General features: G+C 38.1%; 1 protein-coding gene across 1 annotated transcript in view; it reads left to right on the top strand.

Annotated features, from left to right (window-relative positions):
- The window catches only part of CLVS1 (clavesin 1), a 97,421-nt gene that overhangs the window by 21,470 nt on the left and 55,378 nt on the right, over positions 1 to 20,573 (top strand). Inside the window, exon 3 of the mRNA XM_068187926.1 lies at positions 12,688 to 12,862. Coding sequence (XP_068044027.1) covers positions 12,688 to 12,862 — 175 coding nt within the window. The remainder of the gene's footprint in view (positions 1 to 12,687; positions 12,863 to 20,573) is intronic.

Raw genomic sequence — 20,573 nt, 5'->3', positions numbered from 1 at the left:
TTTTTGTTTTGGTTTTTTTATGGAAAGGAAAAGATGAAAAAATTAGGTGATTATTTTAAAAACGCTAGTACAAATGTAAACATGTAAATGCTTTCCACAAACAAGAGGAAGTAAAAATGACGAGTGATTTATTTGTTCAAGATTTACACATTTGCCTTTAATATCAAGTTTTTCTTCTGGAATCTTTCTCAAGGCAATGTAGTCATATTTGCTGTGGCAATTTCCGCTGATCCTTTTTCTGCCTCTTTCTGGCTGTCTTGTATCTTTATTTCAGTGCTTGTGTTTAGAGTAGAAGTCCTGGTTGCTCCAGCTATCTTTTTCCAGAGCTGTTTTCTTCAAATACCAGCACAGGGTCTGGCAGGACATCATTGTGCTTTGAGTCCAAAAGAACTGATTTTCTTCCTATTATGTTCTGAACTTAATTCTTACATATGTTTCTTCATTAACAATTATTTATCATTGAATTAGCAGTACAGAGTCATGACTTCAACTAATCACATTTCTTCAGTTATTCTGTCTGTTGACTAACTGAAAATTCTTGTTAGAGGAGTGAAAAAATTATTTTGAATTAATTATTTTATCTTCATAATAAAAAGAAATACAAACAGAAATAGAAGATTATTAATTATATTGTCATTTTACAGTTTCCAGTTGGTTAGAAACTTAAAATGCAACCCTTTCCCCTAGAAACAGCAAATCAAAACCAGCAGTTGCCAGAAAGAAGATACTAAATATCTACACATATAAATATATTGTATCATTTAGAGGTCAGAATAATTTAGGAGGTGTCTGATAACTTCTTTAATAAGAAATGAATGAAACTTTTGTTTCAGAATCCCTAACATTGCAATTCATATGAAATTCTCTTTTCAGCTCAACTCACTTTAATAGTTTATGAACCACTTAAATTACTTTTCTCTGGAAATTCTGAAGAAAATTTGATGCGTATTTGATATTATTAGTAATTTGATGTGATTTGAAACTATTAGCAATTTGATAACTAATTATATAACATTATTATTCCAAGGCAAAGACTACACTACGCCTGCAACCCTCATCTGTACCCTGCTAGGAATTGCTGGCATGTGCCATAAAACTGTACTGGCTTCAGGGGAATAAGGATATCGGGCTGGGCTTCTTTTCTCCATTACCATACACCCAATGCAAGGCTCCACAGTTCTATTTCTGTTGCCTTTGGGATCTCAGCTTAAGCAGGTACTGCCCACTATTGCTGTTAGCATGTTACACCAAGGTCTACCCTATCCCATTCAAGAAAAATCCTTCATGCCGCTAGACTATAGAATTAGAAATCTTAGTTAAAAGGCAGAGTTTTCAGAAACTTAAATTTCAGAAACTTAAGGTTTCAAATTGAGATACTGAACTATAAGTGAAGTTTTGATTAGTTTCTTCAGGCAGATTGACAAATCTTTTTCTCTTTTTTTTCTTTTTTCTTTTTTTTTAACAATGGAGAAATAATGTACTAAGCCTCTAGATTCACATAAACTGAAGTACTCAAAAATTAGGAATACTGGTCTAAGAGTTTTAAAATAAGTTTAATTTTCCCTTTTGTGATTATCTAGAATCATACTTCAAAAATTGATTCTAGCTTATTTTGTCCACTGATCCTGCACAAAAGTAATTTTGAAAACAACTGCAACCCTGGCAATTTCTAGTTTTCAATTTGCAGCCTGAATTTTAAGATTTTAGTTCCATAATTGTTTCATCTACTTTGAGAAGGCTAGTCTCGGCACTGTTGTATTTCTAAATGAGCTGGGCCAGTAACAATAATTTGTTCAGGTTACTGCTTTGGTAAAATTTCAGGGGAGTTATGCTAGGCTCACATCTTTTCCCTTTGTCCTTCAATTCTCTCAGGAAACTATAATTTGCAACTTGAAGGCCAACCAAACACCCCCCAAACCCCAACCCATTCCAAAGAACTATTTTTTTCAAAGGAACCTTGCACATCCCAGGAATATTCACATCCTCATTTTCACAGCATCAAGTGGTTGTAGCCATCTCCGGATCTCAACATTTTTTGTTTCCTCAAACCCAACCATTTCCACCTAAGTGGTAGCAAAATCCACAAAAAAAGATTTTTAGCTTTCGTTAGGCTTTAAGTTTGCTCCATTGCTGCCATGCACACAAAAATACCATGAATGAAAGGCTTGGAACATCACATAGAGCAACACTGATAATATTTGGTTTCTGTATTCATTAATTCCCCTTCAAAAAGAGCAATTACTGCCAGATCCCAGCTCACCGGAGATATTACAATTTTGGTCACTTGTGCTGCCTATGGAATTACACTCCTAAGCTTTCTACTGCAATGTTGTATGGTTGAAACTGATGGTGTCATTCCATAATTTTCATTTTCTACCAGCTACTTATAAAATTCATTCAGTTATCATATTTTGTTGATCGATATACTGGGGAGTCATGTGTCTCTGGAATTCAGATCTCCCACAGCAACTTCTGTCAGCTGTTGTCCACATAGGAGGCTGGAAACCCAATGAAATCTGGGCAAACGTGGAGAACGTGAGTAAAAAAACATACCTTTCTTTAAATTTCACTGGTGACATATCACCAGCCTCTTCACTGCTGGTTGGATCACAGCCTATTTTCATCTTGCTAAAGTTTCTGTAATGTCTGCAGTCTTCTACAGAAGTGGTTTATTTTCTCTTTCTGCGGAGAAAAAATAAATCTGCTTTTTAAGGGGGAATGGTTTTTGCTATTCATTCCTTCACTTTCTTCAATGAAGTTGTGTGAAATATGATCCACTCAAAAGTAGCTAGGGTGAAAATGCTCATTTTTCTTGAGCTTCCTGGGACTGTGTATCCTTTTCAGCATAACTGTGCAAAGTGGTTTCTTTGTGGCTGCCAGCACCATGATTCTATACACTTTTATCAGTCTTTATTACATAAATCTACACAGTTTCATTTTTTTCCTGGTCCTTCTCTCCTGTTCACTCAAATCATGATAACAAGTTTTCAACATTGTTTCTGCAGAGACATGCAGCAATTTTTTTTCTAGACTGCTGTCTTGTGAATCTTTATTGCATCTGTTTTGAGTTCCCCAGTGATTATTTCTACATCAATAATATCAAGTTCCTCCATCTTGTCAGCTATATCAAACTTGCTTATTGTTCCAGTGGGAAACTTCTATGATACATAATACTTGACACAATTTTTCATTTATTTATAAGAAATTATTAGAATATTTTCATGTCTGTCTTTTATGTGCCCTGAAGAGCTCCAGCTAAAACAAATTATAAACCTTATTGTGACTGACGTGAGTTTTGTACATATTTCTAATATCTGCTACTTTCACTGCCCAGATTTAAGTACAGGCATAAGCCAAGTATATGCTCTTTGCCTGATTTAACAGCCAGTTGAGGTGCTTACTAATACATATTTGCATTTCTACTTTCTGACATTTCTTTTCATGTCCCAATAACCTCTTACTCAATATCTCTCAAGAGATATATTTTTCGAGGCTTTCTGGGATGAGTAACCGGGTGCTGTTTGAATGTCCACAAACATTAATATGACTTTTGTCATTCTGAACACAGCACTCTCAAAATATGTGCATAGGTGAGCAATTATTTGATTTTAACTTTACTATTTGATCTAGTCATCATTTAAGTCTGCATTTAAGTCTGCTGTAAGAGTGACTGTTTGCAAGCAAAGAGACAATTAGATATTTGTCTTGGAATTCTTTAACGTAAAATGTGCAAATCTGCCTTTTGGTTAGCTAATAAAAGATCTTCCTGTGAACTTTTTATTAATTTAAAAAAAAATACAGCTGAAGTTTCATTTTACAAATAAATGGGGTCCTGATACTTTAGACAGAGAGTAGGATTTGCAAGTAGCAAAATAATGTTATCATAACACCCGGTAGTAATCTTTTGGCAGACAAGTGAGGTGAGTGGTGGTGTGACAAAAAAGAAATGAAAAGTCATATAGGTTAGTGAGGAACAGCAAACATTGCAGAAAACTCTAGAATGACCTAGAAAAGCAGCATTATTGTGCAAAGAAGTCAAAGAAAATATTGGATATTAATATGTGGCCACATCTGATATGGAGATCCTTCACCCTATCTTAACTCTGCACTTCTGTCTGGATTTTCAATTAATTTTAACCTTTTAATAAAAGCATTGTGTTGTTATGGGCACCATAATTAAGAAGTGTACTTACTGTGCAGTGGTGGTCAGAAAAGTTAATAGTTAGGCTGCATTAAGAATGAGATGGAGAACAAATAGGAAAATATAATGAATTCTTTTATGAATGCTGATATTCCAAAGTCACCTTGAATGGGAGATTCACTTTATACTGTATTATTTCAAAAAGAAGGGGATGTAAAAAAATACAACTATTTGACCAAAGAAAAAGAAAAGGCAATGAAAGGAATTAATTAGTGTTATAAATAAGTGAGGTGATTGCATCAGGAGAGAACAAAAAGTTCAGGGCTATTTCAGATGGGAAGTTGTTGAAGATGCAGAGGAGATATAACTAGATGGGACATAGTAGAATCACACAGAGAAAACATGATGCCAAGGAAACTGAATCTGTGATGCCATTTGTACCTTCCAACAACAAAGCAAAGGAGCTGTATAATTGCTTTCAGCCATTAAGCAGTAGCTTCATAATGTTCAAAAGAGAATCCCTTCCCTTTCTGTAATGAAAAATTAACTTGTGAAATGCAGTGGTGCAAGAAATTGAGCAAATAGCTTAGTGTGATGCAAGGATGCAAGAGGGAATAAGAAAAGGCTATGCAATCACACAGAGTAAAATAAACAACAGAGGTCATCAATCCTAATGATTCTGGCCATAGCCATTCATGTGCCAGCCATTTGTTTTGTTCATTATTACTACAGCTGTGCTTTGAGGAAACCATCACAACATTGGAGAGGTCACCATAGGAGATTAAAAATTACCTCCCAAACAGGATCCTGATTGGTGTGTTACCACAAGTTATCTCTTAAATTCCTAGCAGTGGAGGCCACTAACCTGAAACCACTGCGGACCCCCTGGCTCTGCTCGTGCTGGAATGAACTCTTTGTCTCTCTTCCCCACTCTCCTTGCAGGGGACACTGCCTTTGGGAATAGCCGGGCAAATTACAGCAGTGGCTCTGTCAAACTGATTTATTGATTGCACTTAGGGTTTGTAGTATAGGGCATTTGATAATTTCCACAATATCATAACACACTCCCTGTGATTGTCACTTATTACTTCTCAACAGAGAAATTTACATAGTGTGCAAGCATGACATGGCCCTGGGTACTAAAAAGATGAGAAAATCACTAATGTTTATCTCAGAAATACTTAATTCCTAAATGAATAAACCAAACCCACAGCCAGAGGAACATTTCTATTGCACTTGAGATTGAATTCTGGCCTTTTCTGTCAACAGCAGGCTGCTGAGCAGAGTTGTACACTGCTCATGGGAGGCCAGCCAAGCCCTGCTGCATTCACAAGAACTCCTTAGGAGCAGTCAAAGAACTTGTGCCATGATAGGTTGCAATCTGTTGCCTGCTCTGTTTGGGATCAAGTTTCTGGAGAGCTCTGGGAGGGATTTTTTTTAAGTCTTGGGAGTGTAAAAATTCTGTGCTTTATCTTGGACTCATCCCCTGCTAAATGGTGTGACGCTTCTGTGGGCTGAGGCAAAGGGAAGAACAGACGCCAGCTTCCCTCGGATGGAAGCTGGTTCTATCATTTGTCTGAAGAGCCCCACCACCAGAAATCTTCCTCCCAAAACCCAGGCTCTGTGAAGGTCCCTGTTTGTCAGCCAAATCACATGTAAGGAAGGGTCCTTGCTCAGTCACGTTAGCCTCAGGGACAAAGTACTCATTTGGTAAGGGTGCCCGCAATATGAATGAGTGCATGTAGGAGGAGGTGCCTAGCGCAGACTTGAATGCAGAGTGTGCAATTCGTGGGCTATTGGTTGCTATGGAGTCCAACTGAAGTGGAAACTGACAGCAAAAAAAAAAAAACCTCATAATACTTTTATGTACAAGAACCTCTAGCAGAAACATAACAAGGGTAAATGCTTCTATCTTCAAGGAAGTCACTGAGAGGTAATTTTTGCATGATAAAAAGAAAAAAAAACCCACAATTTTTTTTGCTCAGGCTTGTACATTTCCTCTTCACTGGCTGTAGCAGAGGCTTCCAGCTCATTCTAAGCAGGAATTCAAAGCCAGCCAGCTATCTGTGTGTGAATGGCCTTCATTCAGTTATAAACTAAGCCATGCATTTCTAACATTAGAAATGTGAAATACAGTTCAGATCTCAGCTTAGTCTTTGCTATTCTTTCCAACTTCCAATGCATTGCTGGACTAAGCACTTCTGAAGAAAAAAACATTACACCTATCAATCCAATCTGTTGTCATGGATGTAAAGTTACTTCTGAATTTTATTTATAGAATGACACAGATGCTGTGGGGAAAAACTTGCTATATTTTCATTACAAAATAGGGGAGATGCTTGTTTGAAGCTGACATACTGGAACAACAAAGATAGCTACACTTGATGTGACACAAGAATTAATTTGGAACTCTGACATTAACTTAATGCAACCCGTGTTTTACTCAGTAGGAGTTTCCTGTGCATGTATTCTGTTTTGACAGAGAAATTAAAAAAAACCTGTAATTTTGCTTGGGCATGACAAAGAAGGGTTTGGTACCCCACAAAATAAGAAAGTTACCCTTATATTTTTGTGTAATAATTTTTCCAGTTTGTATGTCAGTGCACTATTCCTATTTCTTGCAGCTAACAAGTTTATATGGCTTTGAATTATTCTATGAAGAAAGTTACCTACAGCAGGTCAAAATATTCATTGCAAACATTTGCTGCTAATGCAACCTATTTCCTTGAATTGCAGGCAAGCCTTACTAATTCCTGCACATATATGTGCTATTCAGACCTCAGACAGAGGAGACAAGCCCTCTTCAGCGCATGGCTCAGCTGTGAGCTTCTCTGTTTGACTTCGTCTTCTCTAGTGCAGACTTAATCAAGTGAGCCACCATGTTCATTTGTGAGTCTTCATTTTGAATTCATTTTTCCTGATTATTCTTTAGCCGAAGGCTGCAATTGTGCATGGTTCATATTAGAGACCTTTCCTTACCAAAAGTGATTAACTGTGAAGATCAGGTCTTGCAGCACCTAGAGTGACTGGCATTTCCCTCTGACGCCAGAGAGACAGGGTAGTTACTCAGGATCATGAATTTGAATCAATACATGAATCTTCAAGGTCTGTGTGTTAATAATTTCTGGTACTGATTTGAGTAGGGGTAAGGTTTAATTTTCTAAAATAAATATGCACATTAAAAATACACAGATGTTTTCCAAGAATACAACAATGGAAGCTGGGGGCTCTCTTATCAATACTTCATGAGCAGAAAGGAGAATTTAATCTGATAAAATAAATTACTTTGTATGACTTACAAACACCTTTTCAAAAGCCCACTGTTGAGTGGATTCCAGGGGCTTTGTTTTACTCATCTTTTATTAATAACATACCTTGGCTGTGTTCGGGAACAATTAAAAATGTGTCTTCCTGGGTTCTCCTTGTCCACCTGCATGGATCTGCTGTGTTGCTCATGTCTCCCTTTCTAAGTTTTTCATAGAATCATGGAATCTTTTAGGCTGGAAAAGTCCTTTAAGATCATCAAGTCCAACTGTTGACCCAGCTCTGCCAAGTCCACCAAACCATGCCCCTTAGTGCCACATCTACATGTCTTCACATGTCTCCTTTCAGTGAAAAAGCTCTTCCTAATATCTAATGGAAACCTCTTCTGGAACAAATTAAGGTATCTTGTTCTGTCACATTACCTGAGAGAAGAGACTAACGCTTACCTTGACACCATTTTTCAGGTAGTTGTAGAGAGTGGTAAGATCTCCCATGAGCCTCCTTTTCTCCAGGCTAAACACCTTCAGCTCCCTCAGCCACTCCTTACAAGACCTGTGGTTCAGACACTTCACCAGCGCCATTACCCTTCTATAGACCTGCTCCACACCTCAGTGCCCTCCTTGTAGTGACGGGCCCAAAACTAAACACAGGGTTTGAGATGCAACCAGCTTCTTGGACTTGGACTAGATCAAATAATTTGGGGCAAGGTGCAGATGTGCTTCTGGTCCTTCTTCCTGCTTCCTCATCTGTGTTTTACTCTCACTGAGAATCCTTCTTGCAGTGCAGTGTCAGCTGTCCCCAATTAGAAGCCAAATATGCATTTTTGCTCTCTCTGTGATTTTTTGTGTATGGAGGGAACTAAGCAAGATGTGGTCTCTTACTTGATTTGTATCTATGCCATGTTTGCAGCTTGCCAAATGTAATGGAGCTTTGGCCACCTTTTTAGTATTAGAGGAGAGAGGCTCTTACTGCATATTAACTTAGGGGTATTAAGCTGAATTATCTGCAACTGCCAAGATAGTGGCACTGGTACAAACTTTTTTAGTCTGCTGTCTTGTGGGACAGTCAGAATTTGTAGTGATAGCTTGTTTTTGCTTACTACCAGACAATCTTAATGGCTTCAGCTGCCAGTATTTCTGTACATTCGTACTTTTTACTATCTGAATAATCCAATTAATTTCACTAGCATGCCTAAAACAGAGCCTGTGCTTAGTTTTTCAGAAGGAGTAATGTCAAAAGCCTTTACTGATACTGTCTTCTCCAAAATGTATCACTTTCTTTCAATATGTCTTAGTTGACCCCTTATTTTCCAACAGTGCCTCAGCTTTGTTATCCACGGATCTCCTCAAAATGGCTGGTGGCAGATACATGCAAATAGAGCATTTAATTTCCTTGCAATGTCTTTATCCCCTTTAATTGTTCCCATTTCACCCTAGTACTCCACTGAGCCTTCTGGTTCTCTCACAGCCTGCTTACACCTCTTATAATTAAGTAATTTCTTCTTATTTATTTTCATGTTATGCCTTTGGCTAATCTCCTCACCAAATCCCTCAGCTAAACCATCTTCATTTTTTGTGTTACATTATTATTCTGCTTATGTTGGGCTAACTTCCCATTTTCCAAAGGGTATTTGAAGAGTCTCTTTTGTGGTACCTTTCCATTCAGCCAAGGCAGATAGGCACATTCTCTTCCTCCTCCTTTTTCTCTTTCTGGGGCTTGTGCAAATCTTTTGTAACTCATTAGTGGCTCCATGCTGAATCCTTACAGGACCATACACATTTCCCTTTGTGAAATTGTAATTTATTTCACTTTTTTTTTTTTTTTTTTCCTGTGTGAGAGGGTTAAACTGGTGAGGAGAGGAGTTGGAGGAGGGGAAGGGAACATTAAGCAAAGGAACAAAAGTGATGGATTAATAAAAAGTGGTTTTGTGTTCATGCATAGAAAATTATTTGGATGCAAATCAGTCACACAGCTGAATGATTTGTCTCAAAGTCCCAAGGCTAGAGAGCAGAGGGCTTAAAACTCAAGTGGCACTCTGTCTGATTTCTATCCAGGCTCTGCATTCACAGAACAGTGTGTCTGCAAACAACCCACCTGGAGGACTTATATGCTGCTTTCATGTCTCACTGTACTCATCAGAAAAATGTCTTTGTGTTCGCTCTGAGTTATTTCCTATACCATGTCTTCAAATTGCAAAGACATAGAGAGAGGAGGGATGCAGGCAGGGACAGCCAGATTAGTTGCAAACTAAGAAAATTGAGTGTCATATCTCCCAGGTAAATAATTTCTGCTGAAAGTACAGGAAAGTACAGGTGAGTAATTCCTTGATAAATTGACAATTTATGTAGACACTCAAACAAGGACTGGAATTCCTCAGCACAAAGTCCGAGGGGAAGATTTTGCACTGAATTATTTCCACCGTCTTTTAGAGTTTGAGTGAATTACAGAAGATGTTTTGTATCCACCGTTTCCAGACAGTCCCACTGGAATAATTACACAGACTTTAAAATCATCTGTGCTATCAGGATCATGAATATTAGTTTGAATGCACTCTTAAGAAAACTTCTTCCCACAAATGAAGGATAAAACCTTCCTTTGTCACAATGTGCCTATGTTTTCACATCTTTTTTGATAAAAACCATCCAGTTCATTCTAGTTTTTGCAGCTGTGGGATTGAGGTCAAGATTATCCCATATTCCCCAATGTAGCCAGGCAATTATATAATTTTGAATTGATGCCAACAAGAGTGCAAAGAAGGCTGGCATGTATGTGAGGGCACTTTTGGAGACACCGCACATGTCTGGGAGCTTCCATGGGGCAGTTCTTGTGGAAGGCTGACCACCCTGAAGGAGGATGCTGGGATAGTGTAGGATATATTACATAGATATGGTCTAGGGATATGTCCTGGTTTAGGGCAAATTTGGGAAGAAACTTCCAAAGGGGTCCCTCTAGAAAGCAGATTCAAGAGGACACTCCCCCAGCTTGTTCAGGAAAATATTTCCTCAGAGAAAAGTGGAAAAAAACTTGTTTATTTAACAAGCAAAGTATTCACACACATAAAAAAATGAATAATATTAAACAATAAAACCTCTTGCTGTTCTGAAAAGATGGCAAATTCAGAAAGTCCTTTTGTGGGCTGTAGCTCAGCTCACTCAGTCTCCATCAGTCCCTCCGGCACTGGAAATGCCGTGTCTCAGGCCCTGGTGGGTCACAGGTGAGAGCTCCCGGTGTTCTTGTGGGTTTCCAAACCAGAGCAGGTTTAAACAGTTCCAAGAAAAAGAAAAAAAACACAGTCCAGGGAACTTCTCTGCCTCAGCTAGCTAAAAATTAGCTAAAAAGCAAAGGAGAGCTCTCTCCCACTGTCCGTCCGCGCTGCAGACAACACAGTCAAGGAGCAGGAATATGGAGGAGTGAGTGCAGTTCTGAAAACAAATTCCACACTTCTTTCCCCTCCTTTGCTCTTGGAACCAGTCTTAAAGGTGCAGAACTCAATATCCAGTATAAAGAGAACAGACAGTTGGGGATACAAGCATCATAAAGTCACACTCAGACAGGGTATACTTGGTTTGTTTTCACCAAGTGGGGTCATCTGATGCTGCTGCTTAAAAGTCATCACCATTTCAGCTAAGCAGTAGGCAGTATATCACAGTTTTTCACAATAAATTTAGAATTAAAGTACATACCAATTGCCAATCCAATCAGTAGGCCTTCACCTGACATTGCTAAGGAAATACTCCTTCTTTTAGCTGTTCAGCAGAGCTTCCCCATAGGATTTGAAAAGGTCAAGGTTGTCCTGTAACTGTAAATGAGGGAGGGGTGACTTGGTATGCAGCAAGAACAATATTAGGTGTCTTTAAGTTCAATAAGCTCAATTTATTGCCCCAATTATACTTCAGAGAAGCTTCTAATTTTTGCAGAAAGGCAGAGTGCAGAAGCAGCTTTTACAAGGGATCAGGTCTTGAGAGAAGGAACATACATTTCCACTTAAAACCTATTGAGAGAAAAGAGAAAGAATCAGAGAACACTTCACCATTTACTTTTAATAGAAATTTAGCATGTGTTGATTCCATTCAGGGGTAGAGGCTGATGGCAGAGAAATTTGTTTTGACTACACATATGTTTTTTTCTCTCAGGCAGAATTTGAAACAATGCTCTTGAAGGTTTGGGAAGATTTGTTTTAAATTGATGAAAACAGCAAAAAAGAACTAAATTCAAATCTCCATGGGAGAACATGGTATGAATCTTCCCTGTAAAGGACCTCAGGCCTCAGGAAAACTTGAGAATTATGCTGAGATAAAGCAGCTTGCACTAGCAGTATAATACAATTTCATTTTACACAAGGTTAAGCTGCACTTGGTGAAGCTTTCCTTGCTAGTTGCTCTCTAATCCAATGTATTGTTTGTAAATCATCATAATGAGAAGGACAGATGACAAGAGCACCTACTTCAGCTTACTTGGGTATAAGTATGGACTAGTCATTAAAGTGTCCAAGTCTTGCTTTTGTGAAATGGAAGTAGTGAGGAAATGGAAGTAGTGAGCAGCCCAGGCTTCCCAGAGCAGACTCTCGCATTAAAGAAAACATTTCACCACCTTCTTATCTTTTACTTGTTATATGCTTAAGGCCCTCCAAGGTTTTTAATTATTCTCCCAGAGCTGAGGGAAGCCTTGTGTCCAGCCTACTGTAGCTGATAATTAATAAAGAGCTCTCATTTTGAGCTTATGTATCCATTTTTCATGTTGCATTTGGTTTGCAAAAATAAGGCAACTGTCAAACTGTATTGTGTAAAGCCTTGGATCATTACCTACACTCAAGCAGGAAGGCACAGAATGTAGTTGTATGATATCTTTTATATTAATATTGTACTGATTTATTTCCTTTTCTGAAAATAAGGGAAACAAAAATCTGGTAAGAAGAAGGGAGACAAACTGGTAAGGTATATCCAAATGAGCAAGGATTTAAATTGATAGCTTGAATTTGTTTCATTTCATCACAGACAAATAATTTCCCAATGCAGCTTAGCTAAAATCCATTGTAAGGACTGCTAGCAAAATTGAGGGAATCTCATTCAGTGTTTATTTTATCCATCAGTGAGCAGGATTTATCACACCAAGCAGTTTTGGAGCGGAAGCTCTTTAAAGACACCTCTGAAACAACTCTTATTCAGATAATTCTACCAGAATAAATCCCTGTCCCTCACTCATGCCCCGCCCATAGCAAAACTGAGTATCTTGATGTTTGAAGACAACTGCAGCCATTGATTTTTTTCCTGCTTTTGCTTTAGGAACTCCTTCATAGATATCCTTCGGGCTATTCTACTGTCCTTGGAAGTGCTCATTGAAGATCAGGAGCTTCAGATAAATGGTTTCATTCTAATTATAGACTGGAGCAACTTCTCCTTCAAGCAAGCCTCCAAGCTTACACCATCTATCCTCAAACTGGCCATTGAAGGGTTACAGGTAGGTGGCGAGTAACACATGTACCTGCAACTTTTATTGCTGCAGACAGTGATTTTGCTTCATCAGGCCCTGGGCAAAGTGAAGGGAGGAGAAAATAATCCAGAATGCTTTAATGTTCCACCCACTTGCTGCATAGATCGATTTTCAGACATCTCCTTTTGTCTGTCTTTCACTTTTATTTCAGCTGTAAATCAATGTAGCCAGTACGTGTGTTACTTACCACAGCATTAAGAAGGAGGGTTAAAGAGTTGAGGTTTAATCCATGAGACAATTCAGGGGGATCAGAATCCAGCAGTGTCTGCCTTCTGGAGTCTGCAGTCCACATGCAAGCACATGTGTATGCAGAGGGAGGGTAGCAGGAGATGAGAGCAGTCCCCTCAGCAGACGGAAGAGTGCTGCTGCGTCCACAGGGATGCATTTGAGTAGGATGGAAATGAGGAAGAGGGAGGACAGTCTCCCTGTTGTGGCCTCATTCTGACTGCCTTCATTTGTCACACAGGATCCTGTTACTTTGTGGTTCAGACTGTTGAGGGGCTGCACGTCCCCTTGGTGCTTGCAGATAAACAGGAGCAAGTTAAACCATGTGCTGTTACAGGGTTAGGTAGGAAGTGAGGACAAGGCAGCTGGGGTCTGATAGGCCAACCTGAGAACGGGGCAACCTGAGGATGAGGATAAACTGTGGTGCTCAGAGAGGACTTCAGCCCCTTCCACTAAAGTCCAAGCCTATCTCTGGTGTTAGACCTGAGAAGGACTTTTCACATAACCTTACTATTTGAGGGCATTTGATAGAATCCAAGGGTATTTAAGTTGGAAGTAGAGCTGGTGATTTCAATGAGCACTTTGTCTGACTTGCTGCTCAAAGCAGGAATGACTTCAATCTTATACCAGCTTGCTTAAGGACCATGCTTTCATGCTGCTACATATTTAAAAGAAGAGATAAGTAATTGTTTTTTTCTTGCTTAGTACTTACCAGATATCCTGTTGTCATAAACACCTCAAGAAAAATTATCTCTGGTGTGTTCATTTTTATTTTAACTTACATACCAGAAGGAACAATTTGTTCAACTAATTTTTGACTAGCAAATTATCTACAAGTAGATCATGATTGTGTCTGCTTTGTTTTATTATTCAAAAATGAGGCAGAAAAATCTGCCAGCAGTTTTAAGCCTGTGTTTCCCTTTGTGAGGAATTTTCATCTATTCTAACAAATTAGAAAGTCAAGCTGTGCAATTAGTCCTTAGGACAATACCTTATCTTCTCCTGCAGATACTATCACTTCATACAGAGTGACATTCTGTGCTTCAAAAAAAAAAACTTCTAGTCATAAGGAAGATAAACCCAAGTGACATTCATAAGTAAATCAAATTCTAGCAAAGCATCTTTGTGCCTGTCCAAATTTAGCTTTTCCATCTATTCAGTACGAGGCCAGTCCAGCCTTCATCCCATCCAATTTCTGGCCATGGCACTGCCAGAGTTGTCTGCCTCCAGTTTGTTTGCATTTGTCAGCAGAAAAACTGGAAGTACTGAAGCCTGGGAGTACCAAAGTTGATCTTATAATTCTGACATTAGCCTGACATCCTGTGCTGTGCAATTGAAGGAGGCTGCCTTACCTGAGCATGCATATGCATTTTGTTTCCAATTTGAAGTTGAGTTATTGTTGTCTTCTCCAGGATTAGTAAAAATTACTCTCTCTGAAAGTACAAATTGGGATAACGTGTCCTAAACTTAGCTAACCACTGGCTTTGTGAGTAGTAGGAGTAGTAGGAGTTGTGAATGCTGCATTCCTTTTCACCAGTTTTAGAAGCAAGACATTCATGCTTATAAAACACATATTTAGCATACAATGATATTGGGGGCTGTTTAGTTTGGGTTTTTTTTTTTTGGTTCTCACCATTGCTGTTAAAGTCCCTCCATTGAGACTTTTTTCTTTTATTATTTTAAAAGAACTAATGCCATCCTAATGTAAAATTTATGTGAAATGTATTTGAAATGCAGATGAGACCTACATACTTCAGAAAAAGAGTCACTGCATTGGTGGTCACTGAAAGTAAAAAAGTCAGGTCCTGCTCCCACGAGATGATGATGTCCAGAAATAAAAGCAGATTGTTTCAGTTCCTTGTTTTTTTCTCATAGCTAGGGCACTCTGCAAGTACAAATCCTCAGACAGGCAGATTACATGGCTATCTCAGTCCTCCTTTTTATGAAGAGATTTTGGGTTATATTAAGTCCTGTGTAAGTCTAATTAAGTGGATGGAAGGAAAATAATTCTCTCTTACAATTTCTTCTAGAGCTGAACCCATATGTTGCTATTTCTGCCAAGAACTTTCAGCCTCTCCCTATGTAATGGAATTTTAATGCCATAGTGGAAAAATTTCCCTATAGTTTTTTTAAACTGTCATTCAGTGCCTCAGACCATCACATTCTGACATAAACAATTACTTTAAAAAATAGTATTTAACAATTCATGCATTTGGGTTTTTTTCTTACTTTCAAATTGTTGTCAGCTAATTAATCTTTTGGCAATTCAGTGGTTTTTTGCATTTGCCTTCAATTTATTTTTTCTCAAATCACTGCTACAATGCATTACCACTAAAGTGCAGACAACAAGAATTACACAGGTGCATATATTAATTCATCTTGAGTTGTAAAACAAACACTAGTCAAATCTAGTGGACTTGGCTGCAGAAATAACCATATCACTATTGTACAGGCAGCTTAGTTCCAAACACTGTAAAATCTGTAAATACTTAGAAAGATGAAGTAGCTGTTACATCACCACATTGCTGAATGCACATTTTGCTCAATACTACTCCTTGTTCTGTATGGATTTCTCTATATATTGCATCACATAAGACAGTTCATTGTGTCTCAGCTACGTTATTTAATGACCTAAAAGTACCCTTATGCCTCCACTTCAAATAACAGTAGATCAGATGTTAAATAAGTATTTGTACAGTATAGCAATTTTCATCATGTCACAGCAGTGTGGGAACAAATGTCTTTGTAGTGCCTAAGCCATCTCTGATAAACAAGCTCTGCTGTTTTAGCACAAGGCAATTGTCACTGTATGCTTTGAGCTCATGCTGTACTCCTTCCTAGACCTTACAGATGTCTTGAATTTTAACACATTAAACACAAGATTTTCATGTGGATGGAAAGGTGGAGAAAGAGGTGTGTCTAAAATAAATCTATTTTGCCAATAACTTTATGAGTTTTCACTTCTAATCTTCATTCTTTTAATGTGATCAGCTTTTCCCCTTCACAGCATGTTTTTTCTTCTGCTTTCTTTGCCTGTCAAGTCACAGTTCTTTGTGTGTCATGCTGAGTTTACAATTATCTTATGATAGTAGACAAAATTTAATTGTGACTAAAGTTAACCAGAGACTGATCTTTTGGCACTTTGCATAACAGAGTAGAAGCATCAGAGTCCAACAGCAAAGGTCAGAAACCCATGTAACAGTAGTGATGCAGGTGAAGCATGGAAGAAATGGTCACTTCTCAGTACACAGGATGTTTGCTACTGACCACTGCAGTCAAAGATTAATAATCCTGGAAAGCAAAGCAAGGCTGAAGTGTTACAGTGAACTCAGCCTTCATGTCCAGTGAAGCCCAGACATTTTCTTAATTTAAGGCTGGTTGGTTTCTGCTCTGAGGATGTAGTTGGTTGGCCCCCAGACAGGACTTTTGATTTTGTGGTATACCAATGAGTATAAAGAAACACTCTCTGTTCCTGCCTTATCCAACACCAGAGCTATGTACTGCAGTTTGTGTATGTGCATGCGCATAGCAATTTAGAAATTCCCCCAGCCAGTACTCTGAATTGAAATACAATAACTTCTCAATAGCATCCAGAAATCTTCCAAAACCTTCAAAACAGCAGAAGGTTTGACCTTGCCTGCTATTTCTTAGGTGAAAACCAAGACAGAAGGCCATGGTCTACCAAGACTAAGCTGAGTGCCTTATGACACAAATCACCAAATTGGATTCAAAACTGAACTGAAGATCAGGTTTGCACTCCAGAGTACCTAGTACCGCCTTATCTAACAGGTAACTTGCCCCAAGGCTGTCTCAAGGTAGCTAAACAAGAAATAGGGTGAATGGTTATTTCCTGGTGGTATTCTTTCTTTCTCTGAAAGCTGTGTCACACACAGCTGTACTCAAGCGTGATTACAGTGACTCTTAAGAAATAAACCATATTCCTACATTGTGACAATGATGAATCACTGCAGGAGTGATCTTTAGGGTCCAATATAACTTTGATTCAAATTTCACAATCATTGCATTGAGCAGCAGTAACAAGAGGGAACATCTGAGATCTGCAAACAGGAATTAGACTCCAGATTTTCATTTGCAATAACTTAACAGAAGATTTGACCAACAAAGGACGTTAGGAGAACAATTAAATTTCTCTAAGTTATCTTCAATTTATCATAATCCAGCAAAAATTTAAAGATGTGAGAAGAGGAAAATGAACAGAAATCAATGATGCTTGACTTAAGAACACTTTGATGAGATACTAGTACATATAGAAATCTTCAAAAAATCTTCAAATAAGGGGAAATTGTATAAGATTCATTTAGAAAATTGTCAAAGGTACATTTGCTAATGCTACAGAATAGCATTAATGTTTAGATTAAATCAGAAAATCAAGCTAACAGGTTTGTATAGCTAATATTGGAGATTATTCCACTTCAAAATCTAGAATGAGATGCCAGATTATGAAAAATTCAGCCTGTTTAGAATTTTATGAAGCTTTTTGATCTTTAACATGAGCAACAGATTTTAAGTTTTTTTTTTTAATTTCCTCCTACTGTCATTTTGTAGGATCAAGAAACCTAATGTCAGTTAAATTATAGCAGCAAATTACTTATCTTTTGGCACTATCTTATACAATCAAATGTTTTTCATGTTGTGCTTGAGAAGGAAGAGATATTATATAAAAAAGCTCAAAAGTGAAGAAGAAAGTAGATCTTGAAGAAAAAAAATGCAGTCCAATATTATGCCAAAGGTGTAATATTTTTGTATGCTTTTTTTCTCATATCTTACTGAAAAAGCGGAGTCTTTAGACCTGATAAAAGTTTTCAAGTCAAAACAATTTTTTTTTTCTGGAACAATGTTGAAATTTTAGAATAGCATTATTACAGTGGAATAGATTTCCAAAATTATCTGGAAGTATGTTTGTTTCAATAATTTTAATCTGGGAATCAAAATACTTAATAATCTATTTCATTATGTGTGGTAAGAAGCATTTAATTTCTGCCTTGATTGCTAGTATTTCTTGCTTTTTGAAGTTTGAAATCAAATGGAGGTAATGGAACAATATTTCAGGGCAGCATGACCTGGCTTAATGGGCATAATTTAATAGTTGTTATGGTCAGACTGGGCATCTGAACAGAATCCAGGCAGTCCTTCAGCATTTGGAGACTTCACCAAGCCTTCTGACCTGAAAACTTTATGCCTCCTTCACCAGCCCAGACTGGGCTGGAGTCTCCAGACTGGAGCAAGGAACTGACTCTTCCTTCCTTGCTTAAATACATTTGTACTCTGAAACCCAAGGTAAATGTGATCTCTTTGTCTGAATAAGTACTTCCAGTGGAAATCTTTATGAGTCATGTGAAGGATGTAGGGTATACGATGCCTGGCACAGTGAGTATAAGACAAAACTCTTCTTTCCATAGAGTTTCTGAACATAACATTGCTGCTGCTTGAACATTTAGAGCGAGTGAGAATTCTCATTGTAACAAGCTGAGGAACACTCAGCCTTTCCGTAGAAATCTGCAGTGTAAGGTTAAGTCTACCTGTGCTATAAATATCCTATGATGCTATTATGTCTCCACTGGTATTTATAACAGGTCATATTAATAGAAAGACAGGGCTCTGTCATTGCCTACTGAAGTCAGAACAGATAAAATCCTCAGTGACAGAAGCTATGCAAAGAAAACCATTTACAGGCTCGTGTATTCACTGGCTTGCACAAGGACAAGCCAAAAAAAACCTAGCACTTCATATAAAATGACCCTAAGTGTAGATTTAACAGTTTATCTCCTGCAGACTGACTGCAGATTCAAAAGTTGCTCATTCAATTGTTTGGCTTCTCCTCAGTTTTTCATGTTGACAAAAGTGAGCAGAGAGCTGAGGCCAGTTGCTGGAACAGCGTAACTGGCTGTGGTTCTGTGCACATCTGCAGAGAAATGATGATCTGTGGCAGCTGAGGTTCTGTCCCTCTTTCCCTTCCCCTGTTAGAAAGAAACCTACCTGAAGGCAGGCAGTTTTTTTGCATATTTATGTCCAAAATTTAAAGACTAGTAAAAAATGAGGGAAATAATTAGATTTTGGATTTTTGCAAAAGCCTTTTCATTTTCTTCCCCAGGATAGGGAAATTGAAGAAAAGGGGATATTCTAGGCTGAGTTCTTGAAGATGGATAACTGTACCTTTAGTAGTGTCCTACCAGAGGACAAGTGATTTCCTCAGAATATACAAGCAGGATGTTCCTTTTCTGTAATCACAATGTGTTCATGTGTCCAAAGGCATGTTGCAGCTTCCCAAAGAAGAGTCCCTGTTAGTAACTCTAGAAGATCTGCTAGTAACTCAAGCTTATTTTCATAGGGGCAATATGAGCCATATAAACATGGGTTAACCTACAGAAGGGGACTTACAAATCTGGTCTGTGAAGGAAATAGAGACCTCCTCCCAGTAAGAATGACTGAACTGTTCAAAATGAGACAGCTTCAAGTCCTGATGATCTTCAGCAACTGGAAAGTGCCTAAAGATCAGAATTTATCAGATGCTTTAAGATGCAATTGGATATTCTGTTTCCTAAACATATGTAGCAAAAAACCTTTCTTGGTTTCAAGTCCACTACTCATATGAGACATCAGACTGCATATATACATAAGTATTTTAATGAAATAATTTGCAATATGTACACATAAAAACCATATAATTTTTTTTCATTAAAGGCTGCCTCAAAAGTTCCCAAATCTGTTTACCTTGTTACCTTTTCCCTCAGCATTAGAATGTCCTTCATGTTAGAGACCTGTGTTGGAACACGAAGCCACAGTTAATGATAAGCATTTAGTATCCATTGAAAGAAGGTAGTTTGAATCATTTCAGAAATGCTCATGCTATCTGTCTCCAGCAGCTGTTGTGATATGCAGAGTGAGTACTCTCTGAGTTGCCAGTGAGGGAGCCTTTGAAATTAAAGGAGATGAGAAGAGGGATTGACTCATTTTATATTAAAAACAGGTAGATAAACAGACTTTGCTCTCTCCAAGAGGCCTATGTTCATTGTGTGTCTATCATCTCTAGGGAGTTGACTGGAACAAGGAAAAAGCAAAGGATAGCAGGCTGTAGACTCACATTTTTCACTTGAAAATTGGAATTAACTGCTTAGTAGAATTGATCAGCCCTGCCATGTTTATCAGTTGGATGCTTTGCGGCTTTTGGCTGTAAGTAAAGGACAAGCTGCATATGTTAAATGGAAAGTCTTTTTTAATGCCAGTTATGACATTTTAATAAAGATCTCACCAAGTTGCTGATAACCATTATAAAGAAAGAAAATACTCTTTCAGTCCCAGCAAGGAAATGTGAAAGTTTATTGCAGTAAGTCTGCCTTGAACAGAAAGTAGCTGTTTCTTAGTGGTAGACAGTAAAAAAGTAGCCTAGAACTAACCCCAGTGAAGCTCAGACCTTCCCACCAACATATCCATA

This window comes from Anomalospiza imberbis, chromosome 1 (assembly GCF_031753505.1).
Source record: "Anomalospiza imberbis isolate Cuckoo-Finch-1a 21T00152 chromosome 1, ASM3175350v1, whole genome shotgun sequence".
Classification (NCBI taxonomy): Eukaryota; Metazoa; Chordata; class Aves; order Passeriformes; family Viduidae; genus Anomalospiza; species Anomalospiza imberbis.
Note: the sequence above shows the minus strand (reverse complement) of the source record. Positions and strands in the feature narration are given on the sequence as shown.